Source organism: Microcebus murinus, chromosome 1 (genome assembly GCF_040939455.1).
Source record: "Microcebus murinus isolate Inina chromosome 1, M.murinus_Inina_mat1.0, whole genome shotgun sequence".
NCBI classification, from domain to species: Eukaryota; Metazoa; Chordata; class Mammalia; order Primates; family Cheirogaleidae; genus Microcebus; species Microcebus murinus.
This window is the reverse complement of record NC_134104.1, coordinates 57,120,499-57,147,170: the sequence shown is the minus strand read 5'-3', so window position 1 is coordinate 57,147,170 and position 26,672 is coordinate 57,120,499. Positions and strand designations below refer to the sequence as shown.

The window sequence follows — 26,672 nt, the reverse complement described above, 5'->3', positions numbered from 1 at the left end:
ACTCATTATGTATGTATATACCCGCCCCCCTCCCCCCTCCCACCTGCCCAATACCCTATTACTGTAGTACCTATGTGTCCACTTAGGTGCTACTCAGTTAATACCAGTTTGCTGGAGAATATATCTGGTGCTTGTTTTTCCATTCTTGGGATACTTCACTTAGTAGTATGGGTTCCAGCTCTAACCAGGAAAATATAAGATGTGCTATATCACCATTGTTTCTTAGAGCTGAATAGTACTCCATGGTATACATATACCACATTTTATTAATCCATTCTTGGATTGATGGGCACTTGGGCTGTTTCCACAGCCTTGCAATTATGAATTTGCACAACATTTTTAATAAGAGTTTAGGCCCATGTACATGTTTTCACTATGGAAGGCTTTCTGGTTTGGTTTTTTTTTTTTTTTTTTTAAATAGAAAAAGAAAAAACTACAACTCAGACATTTTCAATTTTATTGATACTCAATTTAATAACAGGCTCCAGTTTTATAAACTGAATTCTGCATCCATACATATTTAGTCTTAATTTATAAACCAACTTAACTTGGATAATCTTTGAGGTATGTTACAAAGTACAAGTTTTAAAGAAACATCACAAAAATATTGTGTGTCAGTGATCATTTTTGTGAACTTAACAGAGGAAGTTTCAAGTTTTTAATCCAGTCACTCTGGTTCACAGCCAGATACTACGTAAATCCTTACCAAAAGAAAACAAGGTACCCCCAGGCTAGATGGAATTCACCCAGAGAAACCCATTTTCCCTCGTATGGTGTCAATAATTTTGATTATCTACAGGCATCTCAAAAATGACTTTAACAATGCCATGCAGCTTTAGTGAGGCTGGGAAAAAAGGAAACATTTGACTAAAGGTAATAATTGTTCAAACAGTAAGAATAAAACCACATTATATATATGTTCCAGGGAAACAGCTTAAGAGACAAAACAATAAAAACACTGTGTGAACTTTTCCTAACTCCTGAAAAAAAAATCTGATTTCAAGTTAGTTTACAAAGTCCTTATTTTCATGAACCACTTGTATTGAGACATATAAGTCTAAAAATTTTTCATGGAAGAGCCAAAGCTTATGTGTGACTTACAACTTTAAAGTCAGTGCACTTGTACTGGGACATACATGGCCCACAAGTTTTTATTAAGGAGCTAAAGTTTGTCTCTGACTTACAACTTACCAACTAAAACAAGCCACACACAAATATAAAGAATAAAGCCATACATGGCTATTGGAAAGACAAGATTATTTTCCATCTGATGGGTCATTTCCACCCTGAAAGACTGCTAACTAAACTGAAGCCAGGCTTAGTTTAAGGATGTTCTTGATCTGTCAATGCATATCCAGATTTTAACATAATCTTCTGCTTTTGAAAAGTCAGAGGGGTGTTCTTCATTTTGAATGTTGGTATCCTATATGTCTCCCTTCTCCTAAATTGACTCTTTTGCCATTTGATGTATGAAGAGGCAAGATAATCTCACCTCTGATAGCTATCTGGTAGCCATATTAAGAAAAAAACCTCTTTCTTTCATAAAGATACAACAACATGGCTGAAGAACCTTTCAGATAATAATCATCAACATGCAGATTCAAAAAGTTTGACTATTGAATTTACATGCTAAATAATGAAGACATTATAATACTTACCACACACAAACCTAGAAATGTTATGATATATGCCTGCAAACTAATCCTTTAAAATTAGTAATGATGTAGAGATTTCTTCTTTTTTTTAAGACTAGTCAAGTGCAGTAGTGAAAAGAGGGAAAGTAGTAGAACAGGAGTTAAATCTGTAACTGACTGTCAACAATCAAGTGAGATAATTTACTACCTTGGGACCAGCCAAGGTTTCTTCTTACATTGTCGTCTTTAGCCTCTTGAACTTCAACAGTGAAAGCAGCCTATTGGACCCATACTAATTTTGTACTAACAGATAAACTTAAAACATCAAACTTTAAACCTCAAGAGACTGTACCACTCCATTCAAAGTGTCTCACTTTCTTTTTGTATCACAGAAATTTAATTCCACAATATATTTCATGGTTCACTGGGGAAATTCACAGCTTAAAAATATGTATAAGAAGTGAAAGGATGGATTCTTAAGGCCATCAGAAACTATTACCAAATAAATGTTATTGAAGAATCTTCACATTAGAAATCCTAATAATGAGAAAACGGAAATATTCCTATGACAAAATCCTTCATCCTCTGGTTTTCTTCCAATTGTTTTCTTTTAGTTCCAAGTGTCTCTACAGTTTCAGTCCTTAGGATCACGAGCTTTCAACAGCCATGCCAGTCTTATTCTTATTTAGTAGATCAAAGGTTTTCTGAAGCATAATGAGTGAGCTCTTCAGCTGCAAGCAACATGATTAATTTTCAAAATCAGATTATTTAAATTTTTCTGATCATTTTTGTGCCACAAGTTTACAATTACATTTAATCTCAATTTGTTTCTATTGATACCTCAATAAAACACTGAATATAAAACACCTCACAGGGGTGGGGAACCTGTGGCCTTCTGATTTCAAAATTGTTCTTTTTAAAGCACCAAATGAGGCAAGGAAAACTTCGTCTTACTCCGCTGCTTTTAATAAAAGGATTTGATGTGTAAAATTTAGATTCAGTCAAAAGGCCGCACTTAAGGACCTAGAAGGCCATAGTGGCCTTAAGGCCACAGGTTTCCCACCCCTGTGGGGCTCTTCCCATTTGTTGGAATATTATACTTCTTCCTACTACTGTATATTCTACCTCCCAATAGGGCCCTTAATCAGATTATTCAAAGCAAAAAAGGCTTGTTTTCTTAAACGGTTTCTGAAGTCACAGTGGTCTCCTCACTATCCCCTAAACAACTCAAGTTCCACTTCTGGGTTTTTGCATGCTATTATGCTCATGTTCTTCTTCACCTATCTAAAACGCACTCATGAGCACTATCTCCAGGTAGTTTTTCCTTACCGTCATGCCTCTAAAATCCAAAGCATTATTGTTACTACTTAATGCTTTGACACTGAATTTTGTATTTTTTCATAGTCTTTAACAATACACATAGATATCTGATTTCTCTAATAAAATTATAGGCAACTTGAGATCAAGCATTATGTCTTACTATTTTTTGTATTAGACATTCATTCAACAAATACTTATTGCTCACCTATTATAGGTTGGGCACTGTGCTAAGCACTGGGTATACAAATGGTGAAGCGAACAGGCACTGGCCCTGCCTTATAGACTAGTGAGGGAAACAGAACTAAAACAAATAATCATACACATAAATATATACTTAGTTATTGTTTTAAGTGTTTTACTTCAGCAACTGGAAGATGGTAGTGTCATTTTCTGAAATGAGACCCACTAGAGAAGAATTAAGTTCTGGCTTGGAAAAAACTGAATTCTCTTTTGGATATGATCAGTCTGGGATGCCTGTTAGTCATCCAGGTGAAGATGCCAAGTAGGCAAGCAATTGTATGAGTCTAGAGCTCAGGGAAGAAGTGGAGATGAGAGAGATGGATTTGGGAATTGTGAAGGTTTGAATGTTTGTGTCTCCTCCAAAATTCATGTTGAAATTTAATCCCCAATGTAGTAGTAGTATGAAGAGTCATGGCCTTTGGACGGGGATTAGGTCATGAGGGCTCTTCTCTCATGAATGGATTAGTGCTCTTATAAAAAGACTGGAGGGAACTAGCTAGACCCCATTTTTGCCCTTTGGTCCCTTCCACTATGTGTAGACACCTAGATGGTGCCGCCTATGAGGAACAGGCCCTCACCAGATACTGAACCTACTGACACCTTATTCTTGGACTTCTCAGCTTCGAAAACTGTGAGCAATAAATTTCTATTCTTTATAAATTCACCCAATCTCAGGTATTTTGTTATAGGAATACAGACAGACTAAGACAGGAGTCATTGGCACATGTGGTTATTTAAAGTTAGGGGTGTGGATGAGATCACCTAAAGGAAAAGTAGTAGAAAAGGGAAGAGAATCTAACACAGAGCCGTGGAACATTTGGGCCAGGAAGAAGTCAGGTAGAGGAGATTTTAACTATTAATTTTAACTATTCATAGCAAAAATAAGGTTTTACATTATTCTAAGTGAAAGAAGCCAATCACAAAAGCCCATATATTATATGATTCCATTTATATGAAATGTCCCTAATGGGCAAATCCATAGAAATGGAAATTAAATTAGTGGGTGCCAGAGGTTGAGGGGAGTGAAGGATGGAGAGAGATTGCTAATGGCTACAGGGTTTCTTTTGGGGTGATGTAAATGCTCTGGAATTAGTGGTGATAGTTGTACAACTTTGTGAATAGACTAAAACTTATTTCAAAGGATGAAGTTTATAGTATGGGAATTATATCACAATAAGATTTGTTCTTTTAAAAAAATAGTTGTAAAGAACATAAGATTAGATATATTTCAAAAAAGGAGTGGTCAGCTCTGTCAAATGCTGACACTGCAGGATGAAGACTGAAAAAAAGGAACATTATTTTTATATGCCAGATGTCCCTGGGGACCTTAGCTCAAGCCATATTAGTGTAGGGAATTATAGGTAAAGAAAACCACACAGGAGTGAGATGAAGAGCAAATAAGTAGATTAAATACAAGACTCCAGCTTTGTTCCCTCCTGAAACCCCTATTAAAAATACAATAAAAGGTTAAACCCACCTATAACCTGTAAAAAAAAAAAAAAATACAGTAAAAGGATTTTTTTAAGGCATAAATCCATAAGGACCGAGAGAACAGAAAAAGAGACAACAGCAACACAACCTCGAAAACTGGAAAGCAGATGGATTACTTAGCAAGCCTGAAAAAGCGGAATCCTAAACTAACAGTAAGGAATGCTGAAAACCAACAAAATTAACCTCAGAGAAACCTCACAAGGCCAGGTATTGATAGCCAGGAATCTCTGAACGTGGGAATAAAGAGGAAGAGGTCAAAAAAGGATTGGAGGAGATTTGGGGCATCTGACCTTTCTTCAACTTAGGCAGACATCTGGAATTTTATTTTTGGGACAGAATAAAACAGAGGGGCTCTGTTTGTCTAGCTGGGGGGACACCAAGGCATTGATAAGGATAGTGGTACATAGCAAAAACGGGGATTATATGAAAAAGTATATATTGAATGCTGAGAACATCCCCTTCTGCCCTGCCCTCCCAATCTCTCTTCTTCCACTCAGCTCCTAAAATGCTACAGCCAGCCCTTAATACTCCAGGTGAGAGACTAGAAGAATCTTCTCTCTGTGGAGACTGATCAATCCTGTGACAAAATGCCCTAAAGATACTGATATCAATCAGGACTTCTCAACCAATAGCCCAGACAGATCTATAGAAAAGTTCCGGGTACACCAACCTGATTTATATGTTAAGAGCTTCAGATTCACACAAGCAGATGGCAGATGGCAGATTTCTAAAGAAATTCACTAACCCTAAAGATAGAAATTAAAATGGAGGGAAAGACTCTTGATGGAAAACGAGTATGCAAGAAGAAAAAAAAAATTAACTATCAGCAATATTCTCAGAGAGCTAAAGATACTGTAGCCATTTAAAAAGATTACAACACCACAAAGAAACAATTCAGAAAAATAATAGCTCTTCAAAATTACAAACTTATTAGCAAAAATTGAAAAACTCGGCTGGTGCAATGGCTCACACCTGTAATCCTAGCACTCTGGGAGGCCGAGGCGGGTGGATCCCTCAAGGTCAGGAGTTCAAAACCAGCCTGAGCAAGAGTGAGACCCCATCTCTACTATAAATAGAAAGAAATTAATTGGCCAACTAAAAATATATAGAAAAAATTAGCCGGGCATGGTGGCACATGCCTGTAGTCCCAGCTACTTAGGAGGCTGAGGCAGGAGGATCGCTTGAGCCCAGAAGTTTGAGGTTTTTGTGAACTAGGCTGACGCCATGGCACTCTAGCCCAGGCAACAGAGTGAGATTCTGTCTCAAAAAAAAAAAAAAAATTGAAAAACTCAATAGAAGAATTTAAAGATAAAGTTGAGGAAATGTTCCAGAAGTAGAACAAAAAGCAAAGAGGTAGAAGCTGGAAAAGAAAAGTAAGAATGCTAGACAGCCCTCTGATAGAAGGCTGACATCAGAATAATAGGAACTGTAGAAAGTCAGGAAAGAGAAAATAGAGGGGAGGAAATTAATTATATTACACAAGAAAACCTCCAGAGCTACAGGCCTTAGTTTCTAGATTAAAGGACCAGGAATGATAATGGCCTCAGAATTCTCAGTAGTAGCACTAGAAGCCAAAAGACAATAGAGCAATGTCTTCAAAGTTCTGAAAGACATCATTTTCAACCTAGAATTCCATGCCCAGCCAAACAATTAACTAAGGGAAAGGGCAGAAAAAAAATTTTCTGATAAGTGAACTCTTAAAATATTTACCTCCAAATTCTCTCTCTCAGGAAGCTACTATGTGATGTGCTCCATTAGAAGGAGGGAGTAAACCAAGAAAAGAAAACATGGGATATAGAAAACAAAGGTGACAGAAATAGGAATCCCCAGGATGACAGCTGTGCACCAGGCACAGAGGGCCCCGGACCTGACAGAGCCCGTGGGAAAGCTCCATCAACAGAAAACCTGAGTGATGAAGATTTTGAGAGGACATTTATAAGCAGATAATTAGGGGATGAAACACTTGTAAATACTGGTAAAAATAATTGATAATACTGGCAAAAATACTAGCAAAATAATTATGGAACATTTATGCAGTTGAATCCTACACAGCTGTTAAAAGAAGAGGAAGTGCTTTATATACTGATATGGAAGTATCTCCAACATATACCGTTAATAAATAAAAGCAAAATAATGAACAGTGTACATAGTAGCTACAATTTCTGTAAAAAGAGTTAATATTAAATAAAATTTTATCTAGAAGGATCAACAAAAATGAAATAGATGTATACATGCTGATTCGAAAACATCTTCAAAATATATTACTAATTGAAAAAAGAGGGTATACAACAGTGTGTACTACATACTCCCAATTTAAAAAAAAAACACAAGTGGCTATATACATAATATGCATAATACAGAAAATAGTAAGGGTAGTTGCCTCTAGGAGGGAGATTTCTTTAAATAATGGTATAGTAAATATTCTTTCAAAATCAGAAGAGCAACTGATTCATACTGGTATGAGGGTACTAAGTACACTCTGATAGTTAGAGTTGCCCACCTGTTCAAGCATCACTATGGAGTCTTGAAGCACTCCTTTTAAACGATGGGTCTGATCTTTGTGTTTTGGAATATTCTCTGCTCTCGACACCATATCAGGGGCTAAACTAAAAGAAAAATATAATATTCAAACTCTGGAGAATATCTTCTGATCTTTCATTTCCAGAAATCATTAATACTCCATAAATTTACAAATAAAGCACAAAATTAAACAAACAAAAAACAATATGTTTATGACTATAGGATAGTTAGTAGACCAAAATCTCTAAAACTAAAATTAAATTTTCTGCAACTAAAGAATTGTTGAAATAATATGGTGAATGCAGGCCAGGGGATGGGGAGGGGGAATGACTTACTGTAAAGATTTCTCTTCTTGGAGGTGAAGACGGTAAAAGGACTGAGCAGCATACTCTATCTTTGACAGTTTCAGAAACAGTGACACATTCAACAAAACTAGCAACAGCACACTAGGCAGAGCAAATCATACCAGTTAATCCACACTTATCAAGACCTAAAGTATTACTAATGCAGAATATACATGCAAAAGCTTTAAAAATATATATTATCTAGACTATTTTCCAGTTATTGTTACTGTTTAAATCAACTATCCCCACCTTACTAAATGAAATAATTACTTTTAAGTATTACTGGGTATTGAGGAAAAAGATGGAAAGTAACTAGAGTGGCAATAAAAGTCCTCAAATGACACCAACTCACAGATTGGGGTTGTCTCTGACCTCTCTCCTCTCTATTAAAAATCCCAGTCAGTGTTGATGTGCAAGCACCACCTTAGAAATTTACCAGGTAAGCTTTCAGGATCTATTTTTGGGTGCCTTTGGCTTAAGCAATTATATACCCATAATGCTGCATTTCAAAAAGGAAATGAAGATCCAATATGGAGTTGATCTTAGGTAGATCACAATGTATCTCTTATTCCCACTGGAAGCTAACAACAAAAAAAATGACCATTCAGCAAAAATTTCTTCATCTTGGACAAAGGAAGTATGAAATCCCAGATATACATTAATGGTGTCACATATGAAATATCACAGGTTAAATGAACTTAATGTATTGTTTTTTTCTCAGTAGCCTTTCCAGTGAATGGATATATACCTAATTCTACATATATGCAAATATATAGGTGGCATCATATCTTTCTACTTAATTTTTCTGTTAAAATATTGACTTGCCCTTAAAAATATATAGTACTCACCTGTATTCATCAAGAAAAGGGTTTAAAAAAAACTTAAGGTAGTAGCAAGAAAATCAAATCTATGAAAGTATTATGGCATTGAAATAGTATATAGGTGAACATTTCAACATTTGAGTATAAATTTCCCACAAAGTAATGCCAAAATCCACTGATAATATCTGCTATTCAAAATTGTCATAGCAAACTGATTTAAGCAGAATATGAAAGCCTTTTATAAAACTCAAAGGAACAACAAACATTTTCTATGTTCTGAAACCTATAATTAGAAAAAACCCAGCTAATATAGGAGCTTCATTCCAAAAAATTATCATGCAGAGCATATCACTGAGTCAGAACCAATTCAAATAAATCTAAGAGACTACCTCAAGATTCATATAGAGCCATGCCAATATTAGTACTCTCCATAAGACTGGCTAAGTAGATTCCTATCAAATATGCTGAGATTCAGACCAATTGCCCCAGTATGTCTCACCATGTGATGCTTGGATCACTTGGAACAGAATAACCTGGGGTGAGTGTTTTACAATACTGATTCCTACCATTCAGCCATAAAGAAAAGAATGAAGTAATGTCTTTTGCAGCAACTTGGGTGGAACTAGAAGCCATCATCATCCCAAATGAAGTATCTCAGGAATGGAAAAAGAAATACTCACATGTATTTGTTTAGCTCCCACTTATAAGTGGGAGCTAAACCATGGGTATACATGGTCACATGGAGTGGTATAACAGACTTTGGAGACTCAGAATGGGTGAAGTAGGAAGAGGAGAGGGATCAGAAATTACCTATCTGGTACAATGTACACTATTCAGGTGATGCGAACACTAAAAGCCCTGACTTCACCACCATACAATTCATCATCCATGTAACAAAACTCCGCTTGTACCCTTTATATATATATGGCATATACCCTATATATATGTATATATAAATTAATAAATAAAAATATTGATTCCTGATCCCTACTCAAGACCTACTGAATCAATCTCTGGGACTGGGGCTGAGAAATCTGCATTTTAGCAATCTTCCCAAGCGATTCTTATGCACATTAAAGGATAAGAACCCCTGATCTAATCAAATAGAGTAAACTAGTATTTCTGAGATTTCACCAGTGTGAATGTATAAATATTCACTTTAAAGTTATGGAACGTCCCATAAAAACTAACGATGGTAGCCGGGCACGGTGGCTCACGCCTGTAATCCTAGCACTCTGGGAGGCCGAGGCAGGCAGATTGCTCGAGGTCAAGAGTTTGAAACCAGCCTGAGCAACAGTGAGACCCCGTCTTTACTACAAATAGAAAGAAAATAATTGGCCAACTAATATATAGAGAAAAAATTAGCGGGGCATGGTGGTGCATGCCTGTAGTCCCAGCTACTCGGGAGACTGAGCAGCAGGATTGCTTGAGCCCAGGAGTTTGAGGTTGCTGTGAGCTAGGCTGACACCACGGCACTCACTCTAACCTGGGCAACAAAGCAAGACTCTGTCTCAAAAAAAAAAAAAAAAAAAAAACCAATGATGGTAGAAAATAAATTAGATTACTTAAAAAATAAAAACATTTTATGAATGTATCCTTTGTATTTCCTCAAATGTAATAATTCTGAAAATCATACATCAAAAACTATCAGACTGAAACCTATAAAATTGCTGTTTTTGTAGGCCAACATTGGTCAAATAGTGGCAATCTCTATACAATAATATACAGATATATTTAAATTCTTTTGGAAATTAGTTAAAAGAAGAAAACACCAGCAAAATAATGAATCCACAGCAAATACTTACAAAAGACTCATCACCACAATAAGAGCAATGCTACAGCTTTCCAATTCCTTTTTCTTTCCTGCAGATCACAAGAAAAAGGCTACATTAGAATAAGGATTATGATTATAGCTGATAACAATTTAATGTTCATTTGAAAAGAGCTGAAAACAAAATTTTTAAAATTCTTTGTAAAGACAAAATTATTTAGGATAAATTCCCTGCACCTCTTTTTTGATTTCTGATATCCTGAGTAATAGGAAACAAATCTACAAAGAGAAAACCTACAGCAGTCATTCAAATTTGGCTTATATTACAAATTAATTTACTCTAAAATTAAGTAAGCAATTCAATACATCACGCATGATATCTAGCTAAGTACTATCTCTGCAAATAATATTTGAGCTGGGTTTATGTACAATGTTTCCCTCCTCAGAAAAAAAATCATCCTCATCTATTCATTCTTGTGTCCAAACTTTTCAATTTCAAAATTAAAGAGCCATTAATCTTAAATAGTAGATAAACATCTTCACACTAAGATGTAAGTCTCAGAAGATTTGATAATGTAGCTGGGTGAGAAGGCATAACAGTTTAATAGCTCTGAGAGGGAGGGAATAACAGTTAATAGAAACAAGATGTCTTCAAAATTGAGAGTGGGGATAATAAAAGTCAAGTTCCATCTTTATAATTTTGCTAGGCTGGCCCTAAGAGTACATAGGGAGTCAGAGCAACATATTTAAAGGTAGAAAGCAAATGTCTTTAAATGTAAGCAGGAAATAAACGAGCAAATCGGTCCAGAAGCAAGAAGGTGGTAACTATGCCAGGGACTGTGGCAAGCTGGGGAGCACACATTCTGCCTAACAAAGCAGCTACTATTACACTAAGCTCCAACCAACTGCTGCTGTGAAGGATTTGGGTCCAGGGTTATCAGATCTGAGTTTTTATATAAAAATGTCCAATTTTTAAAATGTCATGTGGGCCAAATAAAATACTTCTATTGGCCATGTGTCTGCCATTTTACAACCACTCCTTTATATTTGTTTATTAGTTACCTTTTAAAAACTCACTGTTTGATAAACATTATCAAAAGGGAGGGAACAGCGGGAAACCTCCTAACTGATATATCTTACAAACAAGAGGCACATTCTGCTTCATAGAACTGAACTAGAATTTTTCATCTCTGTTTACCAGGTGACAGCTACCTGAAATACCCATTTTGATCTCTAAGCCCACATCTCCAGAGGAACGCTGAGAAGAAAGTTTAGGAACTGTTTCTGTTGTTCGGTTGAATGGTCGCCTTCTCCTTCGCAGGCTGCTAAGTTTTCCAGGGTCTTCAATGGATTGATTTAATATAGATTCTTCCACTAACAAATCTGATTCTAAGAAGGAAAAAAAGAGCATCTTCAGATAGTGTGTATACAGTATGGCTACCTTCTCAACTATAAGATACAGGGGTTTGGGGTTGTTCTTTTAATTTAAGCCTTGGTAACTTTAACTCTTCCTTAGGTTCTTAGAACCTAGATTCGTACTTTACTCTTAATGAAAAGGTTTAAAGAGCACAATGACCCTATAATGAGAGATTTTATTATTCTAGGAAGAATATATATTAATAAATGATAGGCTCATCTGAGCAAATTTGCCATGTACTATATTAAATATTAATATAATGATTTCAGTTAGGGAAACAATAGGCTACCCAACTTACACTAAATCATTAGAAAGATTTCCAAGACAGGTTATGGTATTTGTTAAAGTTAAAGGAAGGAGTAGCATACAATAGTTCTAATTTTCAATGAGGGGTTGTAAGAAAGGAATACTAGTAAAGAAAATCTGCAAATAACCTAAAAACCTCATTTTTGTCATTTGTTTCAACCTTTTCCTTTGCTAGATTTTTTATTAGAAGCTCATTATCCAGTGGCCAAAATAATTTTTGAGTTTCATTTTCTTTGCTCCTGATGAAGAATTTAATAATGAAATAGCCAAAGGAAGAAAGGAAAATAATCCACAAATCAGATGAATAAAGCCTTAAATTACCTTGAGCTGACTGACCACCAACTTTCCTTCAACTAAAATTAATTATGCTCACATATGTATATATACATTTTTTTCTCACATATATATATTAAGAAATACCCAAGTAGAACAACTGTATCACTTCCCACAGTCAGCCTCCAGAACTCACCTCCACCAAACCATGCATGTATATAATACCATTGCTACGTGGGCCTGCATAAGGCTAGGAAAGCTGCATCCAATGAGGGGGGTATGGGCCTAAGGACTCTCCAGATCTTAGCACAGTATGTATCTATGAGCAGGTTATGCAGTCCCTCACTGCAGCCAGCCTCCTTGGCTCCTTGCAGAGGGCGTATGGCAGCTCTTAACTATGTGATCTTGACAAGTCATTTAACATCTCTGTGTTTCATTTTCCTCTTTAGTAAAATGGAAAAAAATAATTGTATCTACATAACATGGTTGTTATGCGTGTGAAACAGTTAATATTTATAAAACACATAGAACTTTTATTATATGTCTGGAACATACTAAGCATTATATAAATGTTTGTTAGACCAATGAAAATTAAATGTTCTGAAATCCCACAAGTGGTAGAGCAAGTAGAATAGTGGGAACCACTTCAGTGGGAGTCATTCCAACATCATCTATCAGTTCCTGCTCTGTATTCAAATGAAGAATCGATCCATTTTGTTAATAAATGCTATCTTTACAAAAATATATAAATCAAAAAATTTACAAACCAAGCTGCTTAAAATAGTCCTCCAATGAACTCCAGGAATTCTTCTCAATTAACGATCTGACAAGGCCCCATGGCTGTTTTCTGTATTTCAAATCTGTGGAAACTCTAATAGAATAAGAAGGAAAGAAGAATATTTATTTAAAGAACAGACTTTAATTATATTAATGTTGCAATTAAATGTAAGATTGTATTCAGTGGAAAGCCAAAAGGATTAAAATTCATTAAGATAAAAGAAAATGTGTTCACTGATAATGGCTTCTTTAAAAATTAATGTATGCTGATAATAATTCCATCAAATTTTCCTTCTAAGTACTTGCCACTTTATCTCTTTTCTTTCTCTAGTCTTGATTTTCTTTACCTAAATAGAAATAAAGGCTCAAAATAAATGCTAAATTTTCTAAATTCCTTGTATAAAAACCTCTAATGGTCACACATTAGTTGAAAGTAACTACATTAACTAAGACTAAGCCATCACTCTCTTTAATGCACCACCATTTCCATTTCCCACCGCAGCAGAGTGAGTTACTGCTCACTGTATTCCCTAAGAACTCCCAGGCCCCTTGCCATTAAATGGGGTCACATGACTGGCTGTGGCCAATGTATTGTGAACACAATTCTACAGCTCTCTTCCTAGGGCAACTGAAACAATACATAGTCTGGAACATACAGTTCAAAAAGCCTTCTTTAGCTGGCACTTTGCAGGAAAAGCCCCACCCCTCTGATGACCACTACTGGACATGTAATTTGAATAAGAAATAAAGCTCTGTTGTGTAAAGCTACCACTAACAATTCAGGATTAATAAATTAACAGAGCATAATCTAGCCTATCCTCTAACACATTCATTTACACTCACCTTAGCCTGCATTTCTGTTTTGAAGATCGGATGATACAGTATCTGTTCAGGGTATAGAAGTAATCATGGTAGGGGACATCATGTGTCAGTACTTCTGAATCTACCAAATAAAACCGTGCTTCCCGACTTTCTTTATATAGTATCTGCCAAAATAAGATTAAAAATTTTTTCCATGTACATGTTTCATGTATGAAGTTTCTTGCCAATTTAGAACATATATACTAGGATTCCTTCGGAGGAATTACACAAGACATGAGAAACCTGTATACAAAGCTAGAAGAGCCTCCACGTTGGCTCTGCTGTCTATGAATTAAGAAGGGACCTACAGAAATAGTATCTGCTGCTTCTCTGTCATTTCATTGTACAATTATTTCTTTCTTTTACGAATGAGTAGGGGAAAGGAACATACATAATTTCTTATGTATGTTATGTTATTAGTTTATAAAGAGCGTTTGTTTGTTTGTTTGTTTTTGAGACAGAGTCTCACTTTGTTGCCCAGGCTAGAGTGAGTGCCATGGCGTCAGTCTAGCTCACAGCAACCTCAAACTCCTGGGCTCAAGCAATCCTTCTGCCTCAGCCTCCCGAGTAGCTGGGTCTACAGGCATGCGCCACCATGCCCAGCTAATTTTTTCTATATATATCAGTTGTCCAATTAATTTATTTCTATTTATAGTAGAGACAGGGTCTTGCTCTTGCTCAGGCTGGTTTCGAACTCCTGACCTCGAGGAATCCACCTGCCTCGGCCTCCCAGAGTGCTAGGATTACAGGCATGAGCTACCGCACCTGGCCTATAAAGAGTTTTAAATGTTCTAGTTAGGAGAATAATTCAAAAATCAATTGCACAAAGTAAGGGCCTCACCACAAAATTCACCAAAGTTTAACAAAACCACCCTTCACCAAAAAAGTGAAGGGGGGGTGGTAACCAAACAAAATATTGCTTACCCTAAACAAAATTTAAAATGGTTGTTGGGCTAACCTTTCTCCTTTTAACCATACCTTTTCTAAATAGCCTCTAAGGAAAACAAAAAAGAGGGGGGGAACAGGAGGTTCCAAGGTTATCAAAGACTTCCAAATACCAAAATACCAAACTTTCCTTAAATGTTTGACAATTTTTAAGGTGTTTTTAAAAGGTAAGGAAATAAGTTATTTTTAACACTAACAGACAAAACTACAAGAGCACAACTGGAAAACAGATATTTCAACACAAATTGGCCAAAAACACACTCTACCATATGACAATGCCACACTGGCCATAGAGGAGGAGCATTAAATAGCTCATACAGTATTTAATTTAGAAAATTTAATCTCTTCTCCATGTCACAGCAGCCATCTAATTATTTGGCCCTAACCCTTGACATGATCCTGTGAATTAGATTTCTGTGGTGTTCTTTTTTAAATCGTATATTACAAAAAACTTTAAACATACATAAGAATAGAAATGAAGGACAATGAACCCTCTGAGCTCATCAAACAGTCTGAATAAAATTAATTCCTGCCCAGTCTTGTTTCATCTGTCCCTACCCCTACATCCCCTCCCTTCACCACCATCCTCTGCCTGGCTAGATTACTTCTAAAGGAAATCCCAGACATCAGTATAATTTCATCCATAAATACTTCAGTATATCTCTTTATAAATTAATTCTTATGTATATCTCTTTAAAAATATAATTTTATTTAAAACATATAGCTACAATACCACTATTACACATAAAAAAATTAATAATTCCTTAAATCTCATAAATACCTCTTTAACAAGTAGTATATTTGAATTAGGATTGGGTTGGTATGGTTTATTTGCCTCTTAAGTATCTTTTAGCCTGTCACAGTCTCTCCTTTTTTTCTTGCCATTTATATGTTGAAATTGTCTTGTAAACTGGTGGCTATGACAGGCATCTTCTCTCTTCCCACACGCATGATTCTTTTGGAACACTGACAGAGCAGACGTACCTGCTTTTCTGTGGCAGTGGTGCATTTTCCAGTCAGTGGATTATTAAGGACGATAGTGTAGGTCATGGTTCTCAGCTGATCACCTCCAGGTTCTGCAGTCCAAGGGGTAGATACTACATCTAATCACAGCAAATATAAAATGAGTTAGTTCTAGAAATTCGAAGAGTCTGACTTTAAATGGAATCAAGGGATAGTTTTAGAATTAAATTTTTATTTTTGACCAGTCCTAACCTCCTTGTAACTGTGTATTGTAAGTTTAGTACTGAAGAAAAGAGAGATTAAATGTTAGGCACTCTTCTTATATATGACATATTCCCCATCTCTGATCCATTTATTTCTAAATTGTTTTCTATTAATATACTTTTTTGTTTTTTAGAAGGTAAAATAAAAGTTGGCTCATCTGTAGGCTTCTATTTAACACATAATCAATTTATGAGTACAACGAATTTCCTAAATGGAAGTTTTTTTTGTATTTTCATTGAAGTATACCATAGATACTGTAATCTCAAGGATACAGCTCCATGATTTTCACAAAGGAAATACACATATGTACCACCACTCAGATCAAGATATAGAATTTATACCAGCATCCCAAAAGTCCCCTCACAGGCTTTACCTACCTGACTCTCCACAATGGTAATCACTATGCTGACTGCTGCATGTCCATAAATTTATTTTGCCTGGTTTTTAACTTTATATAAAAAAATTAAATAGCATGTACTATTTTGTATCTGGTTTCTTTTGCTTAACGCTGTGTCTGTGAAATTTACTCATATTGTTATAAATAGTTGTGGTTTCTTTTTTCATTACTATGTAGTATTCTTCCGTGGGAACATACACACTATTTGTTTTCCACTCTATTACTGATGGCTATCTGGACTGATCTGTGTTTTGAACCATTATAAATAAGGCTGCTATGAACACTGTAGTATCTGTCATTCAGAGCACACAAGTACCCATTTCGCACAGATGTATATCTAGGAGTAAAACTGTTGACTCATACAGAATTCACAGCTTTAGTAGATACCACCTAACCATTTAGCAAAGTGGTTCTTCCAACTTATACTCCACCAGCATTCAGCTGAATCTGAATACACAGAATACAATTCACAACAGAACACTTGTGAACTGGGTTTAGCCTAACTGAACTGGTACTTTAATGAATAAATTTAGTATTAGTTTTCAAAGGGTCTCAACTTAATTGTGAGTAGCATATGCCTAATTAAACAATTATACTGTTCACATGTGAACTTAACCAAACATATACCAGTTTATATATCACCAAAATAAAATCAAAGCATGTCTATTTTGTTTCCTCGCAACGCAAATCAATTTTTACAGTAGGCTCAACCCTCTAAGGATAATAAAATCCTTCCAAACTTATCATCAGGTAAGAACACAAAAACCAACCTATTATATTTCTAGAATTGGCAAATTTCTGCATAAAGTGTGAACTGGTGAACAGCAACTCAAACATTCTCTCAGCACTGATATGAAAAATACGGTTGATATAAAGTCTTCCATGAAGATCTTTCTCAGGAATATTTTCTAGAAAAACAAAAACACAGACCAAAATAGATGTAATCAAAGACAGGTAAATTTAAGGTTTTATGGGGTTTTGTGGGTTTTTGTTTTGTTTTTGGCACAAAATGGTTTTTAAATGTGATTATAATGATCACCACATTCCAGGACAGTATTAAAACTCTAAATTATTAGTATATACATATATATTACATATAACTATACTTAACTATATATAGTTAACTAAAGTATATATAATCAATATTTTAAGGCCGGGCCCGGTGGCTCATGCCTGTAATCCTAGCACTCTGGGAGGCCGAGGCGGGTGGATTGCTCGAGGTCAGGAGTTCGAAACCAGCCTGAGCAAGAGCGAGACTCCGTCTCTACTATCAATAGAAAGAAATTAATTGGCCAATTAACATATATAGAAAAAATTAGCCGGGCATGGTGGCACATGCCTGTAGTCCCAGCTACTCGGGAGGCTGAGGCAGGAGGATCACCTGAGCCCAGGAGTTTGAGGTTGCTGTGAGCAATGCTGACGTCACGGCACTCACTCTAGCCTGGGCAACAGAGTGAGACTCTGTCTCAAAAAAAATTTCAATTGCCAAAACCCAAAAGATATAGAAATATTTAATTTGAATGATATCAAACCTCCAGCATATATCATTCAAAAGAATATTTCAAAAGCTACAAGGGCAATATAAAGACACATAGGATGGTTTCAACAATTAGCAAGTCCTATCTCTGAATGCTTATACATTCAGCAAGTCATCAATGGCTATAATATCTTCTGCACTCACTAGCTTGCCAGTCTGAGTTATATTTCAGCCTGACTTAATAATGCCGATTCCCCCAAGATATGAATCATTGTATTTACAACCCATTCTCAATGCCACACATTAAAAGAAGTAATCCTTCTGAAAAGTAATCTTCCAAGCTAAAAAATGCCAAATAGACTATTACATTTATTCTGGAAACTCAATAATGACAATTATGTCAAAATCTACTGGTAGCTAATGAAGAAGCTCAATACCTGCACAGCTCTTCTCATATCTCTGGAAACACTATATAAAATAGCCCAAACTTAATATGGTGCTTACTATACATTAGACATTGTGCTAGCATCTTATAAGTATTGACTCTTCTTGTCTTCATTGCAATCCTGTGAGATAAGTGGTAGTATTATCATCATCATCTCCATTGCACAGATGAGGTAACTGAGTCACAGAGGATTGGCAAGGCACCATGGCTAGTGAGTAACCTATATAGATAGAATTTGAACCCACTCTAGCTCCAGAGCACACAAACCTAACCTCTTTTTTATACTGCCAGGAGTTTAATTTAGAAGAATCGGAAAGAAAAGAAAAAAGACAGCTAGGAATAGAAGCCTGGTATAATAAAAGAAGCATAAAGCAATCCAATATGAAATTTTAATGATTTCAGGACTGGGATTATTTATTATTATTTCAAGAATTATCCCCCCTCAACACAGAATGAAAACTGTGACAAAGCTTCCCATGTTCCAGAAATCAAATCCTAAGAATTATCTATATAAAGCATCTGTCAATATTATTCAGTTTGGTTAAGTAAAAGGGCAATAATCTATGGATCAGAAAAACTCTTTTAGCTCTGGCTTCATCCCCAACTATCTCTATTTCTCCCTCATTATATGATTTGTGTCTCTCTATTGTGTCACAGGTACAAAGAACTTAGGGATATAAGGTAGATAACGATTTTCCTTCTCCCTGCAACAATACAATACTACATGTAGGCAAAACCTATTCACTGCAATTTCAAATAATGGCTCCTTTAGTGTAGAAATAGATCATGAAAGTAGGCAATTTGCTAAGGTTTTGTGCGGTAACTTCCTAATTAGTCTTCGGAAACAGCTTTTTCTGCCATAGAAATATTCACAAAGAAAGCAAAAAACTATAGGTAATTCTATTGATCCTGCTCATTTCTTTCACAGAACCTAACCCAATTTGTAATTCTGTTTTTAGATGATTTGCTTATTATCTCTCTCCTGCACTGCATTCTTAAGTTCCATGTGAGTAGGGACCATGTTGATTTTAAACACCTATGTATATCTTGTGCTTGGCACATATGAAGTATTAGATAACTATATTTGAATTAATAAATTACTACTGAAAATGCTAAAAATATCTTAGGATCTACTTATTTCTAGAACTTTGAATTTGGAACCAAATTTTTGAAAACTTTTTATTTTGGAATAATTTGAGATTTACAATTAACTAAACTAGGCTTTAAGGTTTTTTTTCTTTCCAGTAACATTCTTTTCTGTACAAGAATCCAATCCAACATACCATGTTGCATTTAGTTGTTATAGCTCCTTAGTCTCCTCCAACCTCTGACAACTTCTCATTCTTTCCTTGTTTTTTATGATTTTGACATTTGAATCTTGTCACACCAAGTTCTGTCACCATGACATAGCCAGGTATCTCATACCCTCAGCCAAGTTGTCAGCTTTTACTCATGGCTCTACCTCCTAGGCAGATGCTTCACAAGGCTTCCCATAACATAATAAAGAGAGAGGGTATAAGAAGTAAATCCTGACAGCAGCAGAAATATATCCTTAAAAATTTAGCCACAATTTTTTTGTACTTGTAGATATGAATACATTGTGTCAACTTGTCTTCATTTGCCAGGAAACTCGGATATTCTAAACTCGGATATTCTAAACTATGGTCAGGTATTTTACAGAAGGCCCCTTAATTTAGGCTCATCTCGTGTTTTTTCATGATATTGGGAATATGAAATTTTGGAAAGAATACCATAAAAGCAAAGTGCTCTTATTATCAAACTCAGGGAATACAGGATATCAACATGATTTATGATAATGTTAATCGTAATCAGTTGGCTAAGGTAGCATCTAGAAGATTTCTCGACTGTAAAGCTAGTATTTGTCCCTTTCCATACTGTACTTGTTGGAAATGAGTCATCAAGTTCAGCCCATACTCAAAGGGAAAAGAACTAAGCTCCACCTCCTGGAAGGGGGAGTATATACATACTACATCTGGAACTCTTTAAGGAAGATTTGTGCTTTCTTTTCTATTTGCACATTTATTCAATCATTTATTTTTATCAGTATGGACTCATGAAAGTTATTTTACTCTTCAGGTTATAATCTAATACTATCACTATTTTGTTGCTCAAATTATTTGATTTGGCCATTAGGAGCTCTTTCAGGTTGACTACTATATTCTAAATTCTTTTGATACATTTCTTCTTTCTTTTTGTTTTTTAAGCACTTCCTTATATTCTAGTATTACAACATGCTCCAGGCTCATCTTATATCTTCCCTACTCAGCCCTATCATCAGCCATTTCTCCATGGAGCCCTGGAACTATAATTTTTTAAAAGTAAGCTTCTTGTTCATAGTTCAAAGGAAACAAATTACACTTATATTTATATATCTCAGTATATTTTCCTATTTTTAAACCCATTAGATAAGATATTGTGAATTATGACTGATAAAAATAGAATTTGTAATATCACCACCAGAAATTAACAATATGTTTTATATATAAATTTGTTCAAGGTAATAAACATATGAAATAAACTATTTCCATCTGGGATTAGTCATTTACAAAATTCATGATACTTAAAAGTCTCCTACCTAAATAACATCACCAATAGCATTGCTTAACATGTTAAGATAGCAGGTGGTATATTAAAAATGGGGAAAGGAATACTACTCAACCCACTGGCAGGTTACTAATTATTTCCAATAAACAGGAAATATTATTTCAAGCATATCAGTTTGAAAGTGGCCAAGAGAAATGGTACAAAGTGAGACAAATAAACATAGAAGTACATGGACATTAAAAAAAACCCTGAAAACATGCTGGAAGTCTTTTGAGGGTGCGTGAAAAATGTACTAGGTAGGTATGCCAGAAAACCAATTGATTTGGAGTTTAGCTTAGTAACTAAGGACACATAATTTGTTATATCTCCCATTTTCTAAAAACTGGTAACCTGCTATCTTCTTGACTCAGGGCATTCTTTACAACTGAAAACCCAAGTTCAACTGGAGCGTGTATTCAAAAATCCGACCAAGGCAACTGTATCACAGTTACCTGGTTTAGCCTCATAGCTGCTTCCCTCACATGCCAGCCTACTCACAGCTTTTCCTCTGGCATTCCCCAGAGGTCTATTTGTCCTCACCTTTATTAATTAATAGGTATCATTTGATATTCCTACTCCTGTTACTCTTTGTTTGCCTCTAACTCATCTTGTTCTGTCAGTTACAGATCATGGATTCCAATTTTGCTATTCTTATGTGTCCCTCCCACTGCCTAATCTTTGCTTCAGTCTTAGCTTCTACTCCCAGCACCAGTGACTTTGGTTAGGAAATCCTGTCACACCAAGTTCTGTCACCATGACATAGCCAGGTACCTCATACCCTCAGCCAAGTTGTCAGCTTTTACTCGTGGCTCTACCTCCTAGGCAGATGCTTCACAAGGCTTCCCATAACATAATAGAAGAGGGAGGGTGTAAGAAGTAAATCCTGACAGCAGCAGAAATATATCCTTAAAAATTTAGCCATAATTTTTTTATACTTGTGGATATGAATACATTGTGTCAACTTGTCTTCATTTGCCAGGAAACTCGGATATTCTAAACTCCTCCCCCAAACTGACCAAGTCTGTTAGCTTTCCCTGGCTGGGGAAAGTCTACCAGCAATAACCCTTTAGATAAACAAAGAAGTTCTGTGGCTTCTTCTGAAAATTGTTATATATCAGAGTTTTAAATTATTAACAGTAATATGGTTTGACATATTAAAACACAATGCTTAGCATTTTGTTCAGCAACTGGGTACCCACAGCCTATTTCTGGGAGTACAAAAATGTTCCTAAAAAAGGTACCCTTCAATCTTGGTGGGTTTTAAACTGGTTAGTATAGAGTAAGAGCTTTTAAAAAAAGAAGCCAGTCAAAGCAGATTCTAGTCTAACTTTCCCTCTCTGGGCTTCAGTTAAACTCCACATCAAAGGGACTGAGCTAGAAGTTCCTTTAGGTCCCTTCATGAGACACTTCATGATGCTCTGCTTTGTTGGTTCCTGGCAGGGATACACCGGTCTAGAGGGAGTCTCTATGTCAAACCAGCCTAGTGCCCCTCCTCCCCAAAACTATAGTCTACAGGTAGTAACAAAAAAGGGGGGGGGGAGAGAAATGTTTTCATTTTCTTACTCAGCCTGCTCACTAAAGTAGATCAAAATACTATCGTTTTAAATAAAATGATGTTTAAAGTGATCTGCCAGTGGGGCGTGGTGGCTCATGCCTATAATCCTAGCACTCTGGGATGCTGAGGCGGGAAGATCACTTGAGGTCGGGAGTTTAAGAAAAGCCTTGGCAAGAGTGAGACCCTGTCTCTACTAAAAATAGAAATAAATTAGCCAGACAACTAAAAATAGAAAAAACTAGCAGGGCATGGTGGCACACACCTGTAGTCCTAGCTACTTGGGAGGCTGAGGCAGGAGAATCGCTTGAGCCCAGGAGTTTGAAGTTGCTGTGAGCTAGGCTGACGGCACAGCACTCTAGCCTGGGCAACAGAGTGAGACGCTGTCTCAAAAAAAAGATCTGCCACCCACCTAGCTCCCTCTAAACCCATACACATATTTCCAAATCTCCTGGGATGGTTTACTTCTTTTGACCTTTACCATTGTCTCTCCAGCTCACTGACTTTAAGAATCTTTATAATGTTACAACTTTAAAAATATAAAAAACAGATTAATTATCATACACATTTAATATATATGATAAGCCATCAGGAGTTCTTGATTTGTTATCTAATGATAATCTAGTAAGAAAAAAATCATCACCCCATTCACTTTAAATAAAACCTCTACAAGGAGGGTTGAATGTCACATGTAAATTCTTCCTTCCATACTTCTACAAAGGCAAATGGTCTTTAAAGGGGCACCAGCAAGGAGTAAAATGTGATCAGGGTTCACATGCAATACAGAAACGATATCACTATTATTCCTTCTTTATTTCTAGAGATGTATATAAATTTTATGAGTTTTAATAGTATCCTTTATGTAACTTATCATTAATGATATTTTTATAGGAACTTAATAATGAAACTACTTTTTAAGGACCATTCTTATAAAACAGCAGGTGAGAAAGAAGAAAAAGAATCCTTGTTTTGGTGTCACTTACCTATTTGGCCACTGGGGGCCAGAGTAGATCTTCCTAAAGCCCTAAATTCAGTCAGACAGGGTATGACTAATTTATGCCCTGCTGCATACTAAAAGCACAAATGGAAAGGACACTAACAGTCGATACCCTTAATCTCTCCAAATGTGTCCCACTGCACTGACTTCAATGTCAATGATCTTACAGGTTTTTTCTTAAATCCTTAAAATGCCTACTTAGTAAGTATGACAAGTTCCAAGTTATTGGTACTAACTTGAAGAAAGTAGAAAGCACATGATTTGCTATAAAGTTTCCTTTAAATATCTACTTTTTATTTTTATTATATTCTCTACTTTTGCATCTCTCTCCCTCCCCCATAACATACGTTCTTAAGCCTGAAACATGAGAAATACTAAACCTTTGATCTCTTTTTCAGCCCTAAAAGCAGCATAACATGCAAACTAACATATTTGTTTTGGAAGTTTTAAACATATGTTTAGAAAAATTAAATTTTATATTAGAGGAAACTCACATTAATATAGTAAACTTACGTTTATGTTAAAATGGTTGGGAAATGGCTCACATTGACTAACTCAATTATTATTGTAACACAGTGGGGATGCCTATTCTTGATTCCTTCCAAGTTAAAGGTGCTGCTCAGTTAGTATAATTCCCGGCCTCTCTCTACCCCTTTACGCACTCCATGCGTAGGAAGTGGATTAGTGTTATGGAATGAATGTTTGTGTCTCCCCAAAATTCTTATGTTGAAGCCTGGTGGGTAGCTAACCCCTAGTGTGGCCGTAATTGGAGATGAGGCCTCTAAGGAAGTAATTAAGTTAAATGAGGTCATAGGGTGGGGCTTTGATCTGGTACTGTTAGTGTCCTTATAAGAGGAGACACCAGAGCACCCGCCCTCTTGCTCTCTCCCTCTCCCCCCTCTCTCTGGGAGCAAGCTTGAGGAAAGGCCATATGAGGACATAGTGAGAAGGAAGCAAGCCAGGAAGGGAGGTTTCTACTCACCAGAAACTGACTCTGCTGCACCTTGACCTGGGACTTCTATTCCCCAAAATTATAAGAATATAAATTTCTGTTGTTTATGTGGTATTTTGTATGGCAGCCCAGGCTAATTAATAGTTTGTAAATATGGAAGGAGTATGCTGGGCCGGCTTGGCAAACCTCTGCCCTTCTTTCTGGGATGTGAGTACCCATATAAACTGGTACTCCTCCAGGGACAATCTTCCCTCTACCTGGGGAGGAGGCTGAACACGGCCTGTGACTGATGGGTAAGTCTATCTCATTCTTCAACTAGGCAGCCTGCGTATCTTTCACACACACCTACATTCTCTAATTTCATCGCTATTAGCATCAGAGGTGATATTTTGGTCCCTATCTGACTTGGTCTTTGTTATCTTTCCCAATTTGATTACAACAGAGTGGTCAATAAGGACTGCTATTTGTTAAGCCCACTTAAGACCTCAGGTGTACATGGATTATAATACAAAACATGTAATTAAAAAAATCATCCAGAATATAATACTTTTAAAATTCAGAAGGCCTTTGGGTCATGATTCTGATTATTATTTATCATTATATTAGAATTAGGCTAAATCTTTCTTGGCCTTCTAAAACCAAATAAGTTGCTTTTTAATGCCATATGGAATATTATTATCATTTGTATTTGTAATAAATTTCAATTGTAGAATGTCTTCCAAAAGTGAATTGAAATTAAATGGAAATTTAAAAAAATTAAATGGAAGGACTATAATAAAAATAAATCAAATTCAAGAGCAATTATGATAAACTGGCATTCTGCCTTCAAAAATTCGTCACATTATTCTAAAATATAACCACAGTCAAAAGCTTAGATCTTCACACAGAGAAAGTTGAATATTCTTCTAAGTAACATCAGTGAGTAAATTTTTTTAAAAAATCATTTACTGATAGAATGATTCCTCTTCTAGAAATTTTGAGAATCATCTTTATTCCTTTTTGAAAGCTACACAATAATTTAAATTAATATTCATCTCAGAATATACCCTGCCATGACTACTTGCTTTCATAATTATATACAAAACAGGCTTAGAGTAACCTTTGCTAAGGTGTATTACTAAAAAAGGAAGAAAAGAGGCTGGGCGCAGTGGCTCACACCTATAATCCTAGCACTCTGGAAGGCCAAAGTGGGAGGATAGCTTGAGCTCAGGAGTTTAAGACCAGCCTGAGCAAGAGCAAGACCCCATCTCTACTATAAATAGAAAGAAATTAGCCAAACAACTAAAAATGGAAAAAAATTAGCCAGCCATGGTGGCATGTGCCTGCAGTCCCAGCTACTCGGGAGGCTGAGGCAGGAGGATGGCTTGAGCCCAGGAGTTTAAGGTTGCTGTGAGCTAGGCTGACTGACGCCATGGCACTCTAGCCCAGGCAACACAGTGAGACTCTGTCTCAAAAAAAAAAAGGAAAAGAAGAAAGACTGGACTGAGAGACTTGGTAACTAATCCTAGCTCTGCACAGTTAAGTGACATGATTTTAGATTTAGCCCGTCCAGGTCTCATTTTCCCTACCAATAAAATGAGGGGTAGCCTAAATGAATAACAGGTAACTGTACCTTTAAAATGTGAGCACCTTATGCTGCCTGGTATATAGGAGTACACATGCAGATTTTTATTAACAGATTTGTTCTTCCACTAGCACTGTTCCATTGCCTTAAGGCTTAGAATTTTAAAAGCTAAATGTAATGAGGATTCTTAAATTCCAAGCTTCAGAAGGAAGTGGAGACAGGTTAGACTCAGTAGCCTCTTTCTCCTTTTTCCTAAAAACTTCTAGTCCTTTTTGGTTCTTTATAGGGTGATATTGTATCTAATGCAACTATATTCTCAATCTGCACATACCTAATGCAAAGATAAGCATTTGAAGATATAACTGAAATTTACTTAAAATTTATAAGAAATTCTTTACCTTCATCAAAAGAATCTGAAGTGCTGCTTTTATCCAGAGAAAGATATTCATTTTTATTCAAGTCCAGTGATTTTGATGGCACTCTACTTAACTTCTTTTCTGAAGTTAGTAAAGGACTCTTTTTGATCTGTTTCTCGCTTTGGGGCTCGTCTTTCCCTAACCCCTAAAAAGCAAACAATGCAGTTTAAAAAAAACACAATATTTAAGCCTAGATTTTACAGTGAGAACTTTAATATTAAAGATGCTTTAAATACAGCTCTTTGAAAAATACAACATTTTGTTATACTTACATCATATTTCCAATGCTACTAAATGTCAACCCATAAAATATCAGTAAAT

The 26,672-nt window shown here is 35.9% G+C and overlaps 1 protein-coding gene across 2 annotated transcripts in view; it reads right to left on the bottom strand.

Moving 5' to 3' along the window:
• Positions 1 to 454: 454 nt before the first annotated feature.
• GRAMD1C (GRAM domain containing 1C) overlaps positions 455 to 26,672 on the bottom strand; it is a 79,075-nt gene continuing 52,857 nt past the window's right edge. For both annotated transcript variants that reach the window (XM_012787545.2, XM_076001543.1), the window contains 10 exons: positions 26,334 to 26,496; positions 17,115 to 17,252; positions 15,705 to 15,823; positions 13,758 to 13,900; positions 12,905 to 13,008; positions 11,354 to 11,530; positions 10,176 to 10,233; positions 7,541 to 7,651; positions 7,186 to 7,291; positions 455 to 2,365 (listed from right to left, as the gene is read on the bottom strand). In XM_012787545.2, coding sequence (XP_012642999.1) covers positions 2,282 to 2,365; positions 7,186 to 7,291; positions 7,541 to 7,651; positions 10,176 to 10,233; positions 11,354 to 11,530; positions 12,905 to 13,008; positions 13,758 to 13,900; positions 15,705 to 15,823; positions 17,115 to 17,252; positions 26,334 to 26,496 — 1,203 coding nt within the window. In that variant the 3' untranslated portion in view covers positions 455 to 2,281. The remainder of the gene's footprint in view (positions 2,366 to 7,185; positions 7,292 to 7,540; positions 7,652 to 10,175; positions 10,234 to 11,353; positions 11,531 to 12,904; positions 13,009 to 13,757; positions 13,901 to 15,704; positions 15,824 to 17,114; positions 17,253 to 26,333; positions 26,497 to 26,672) is intronic.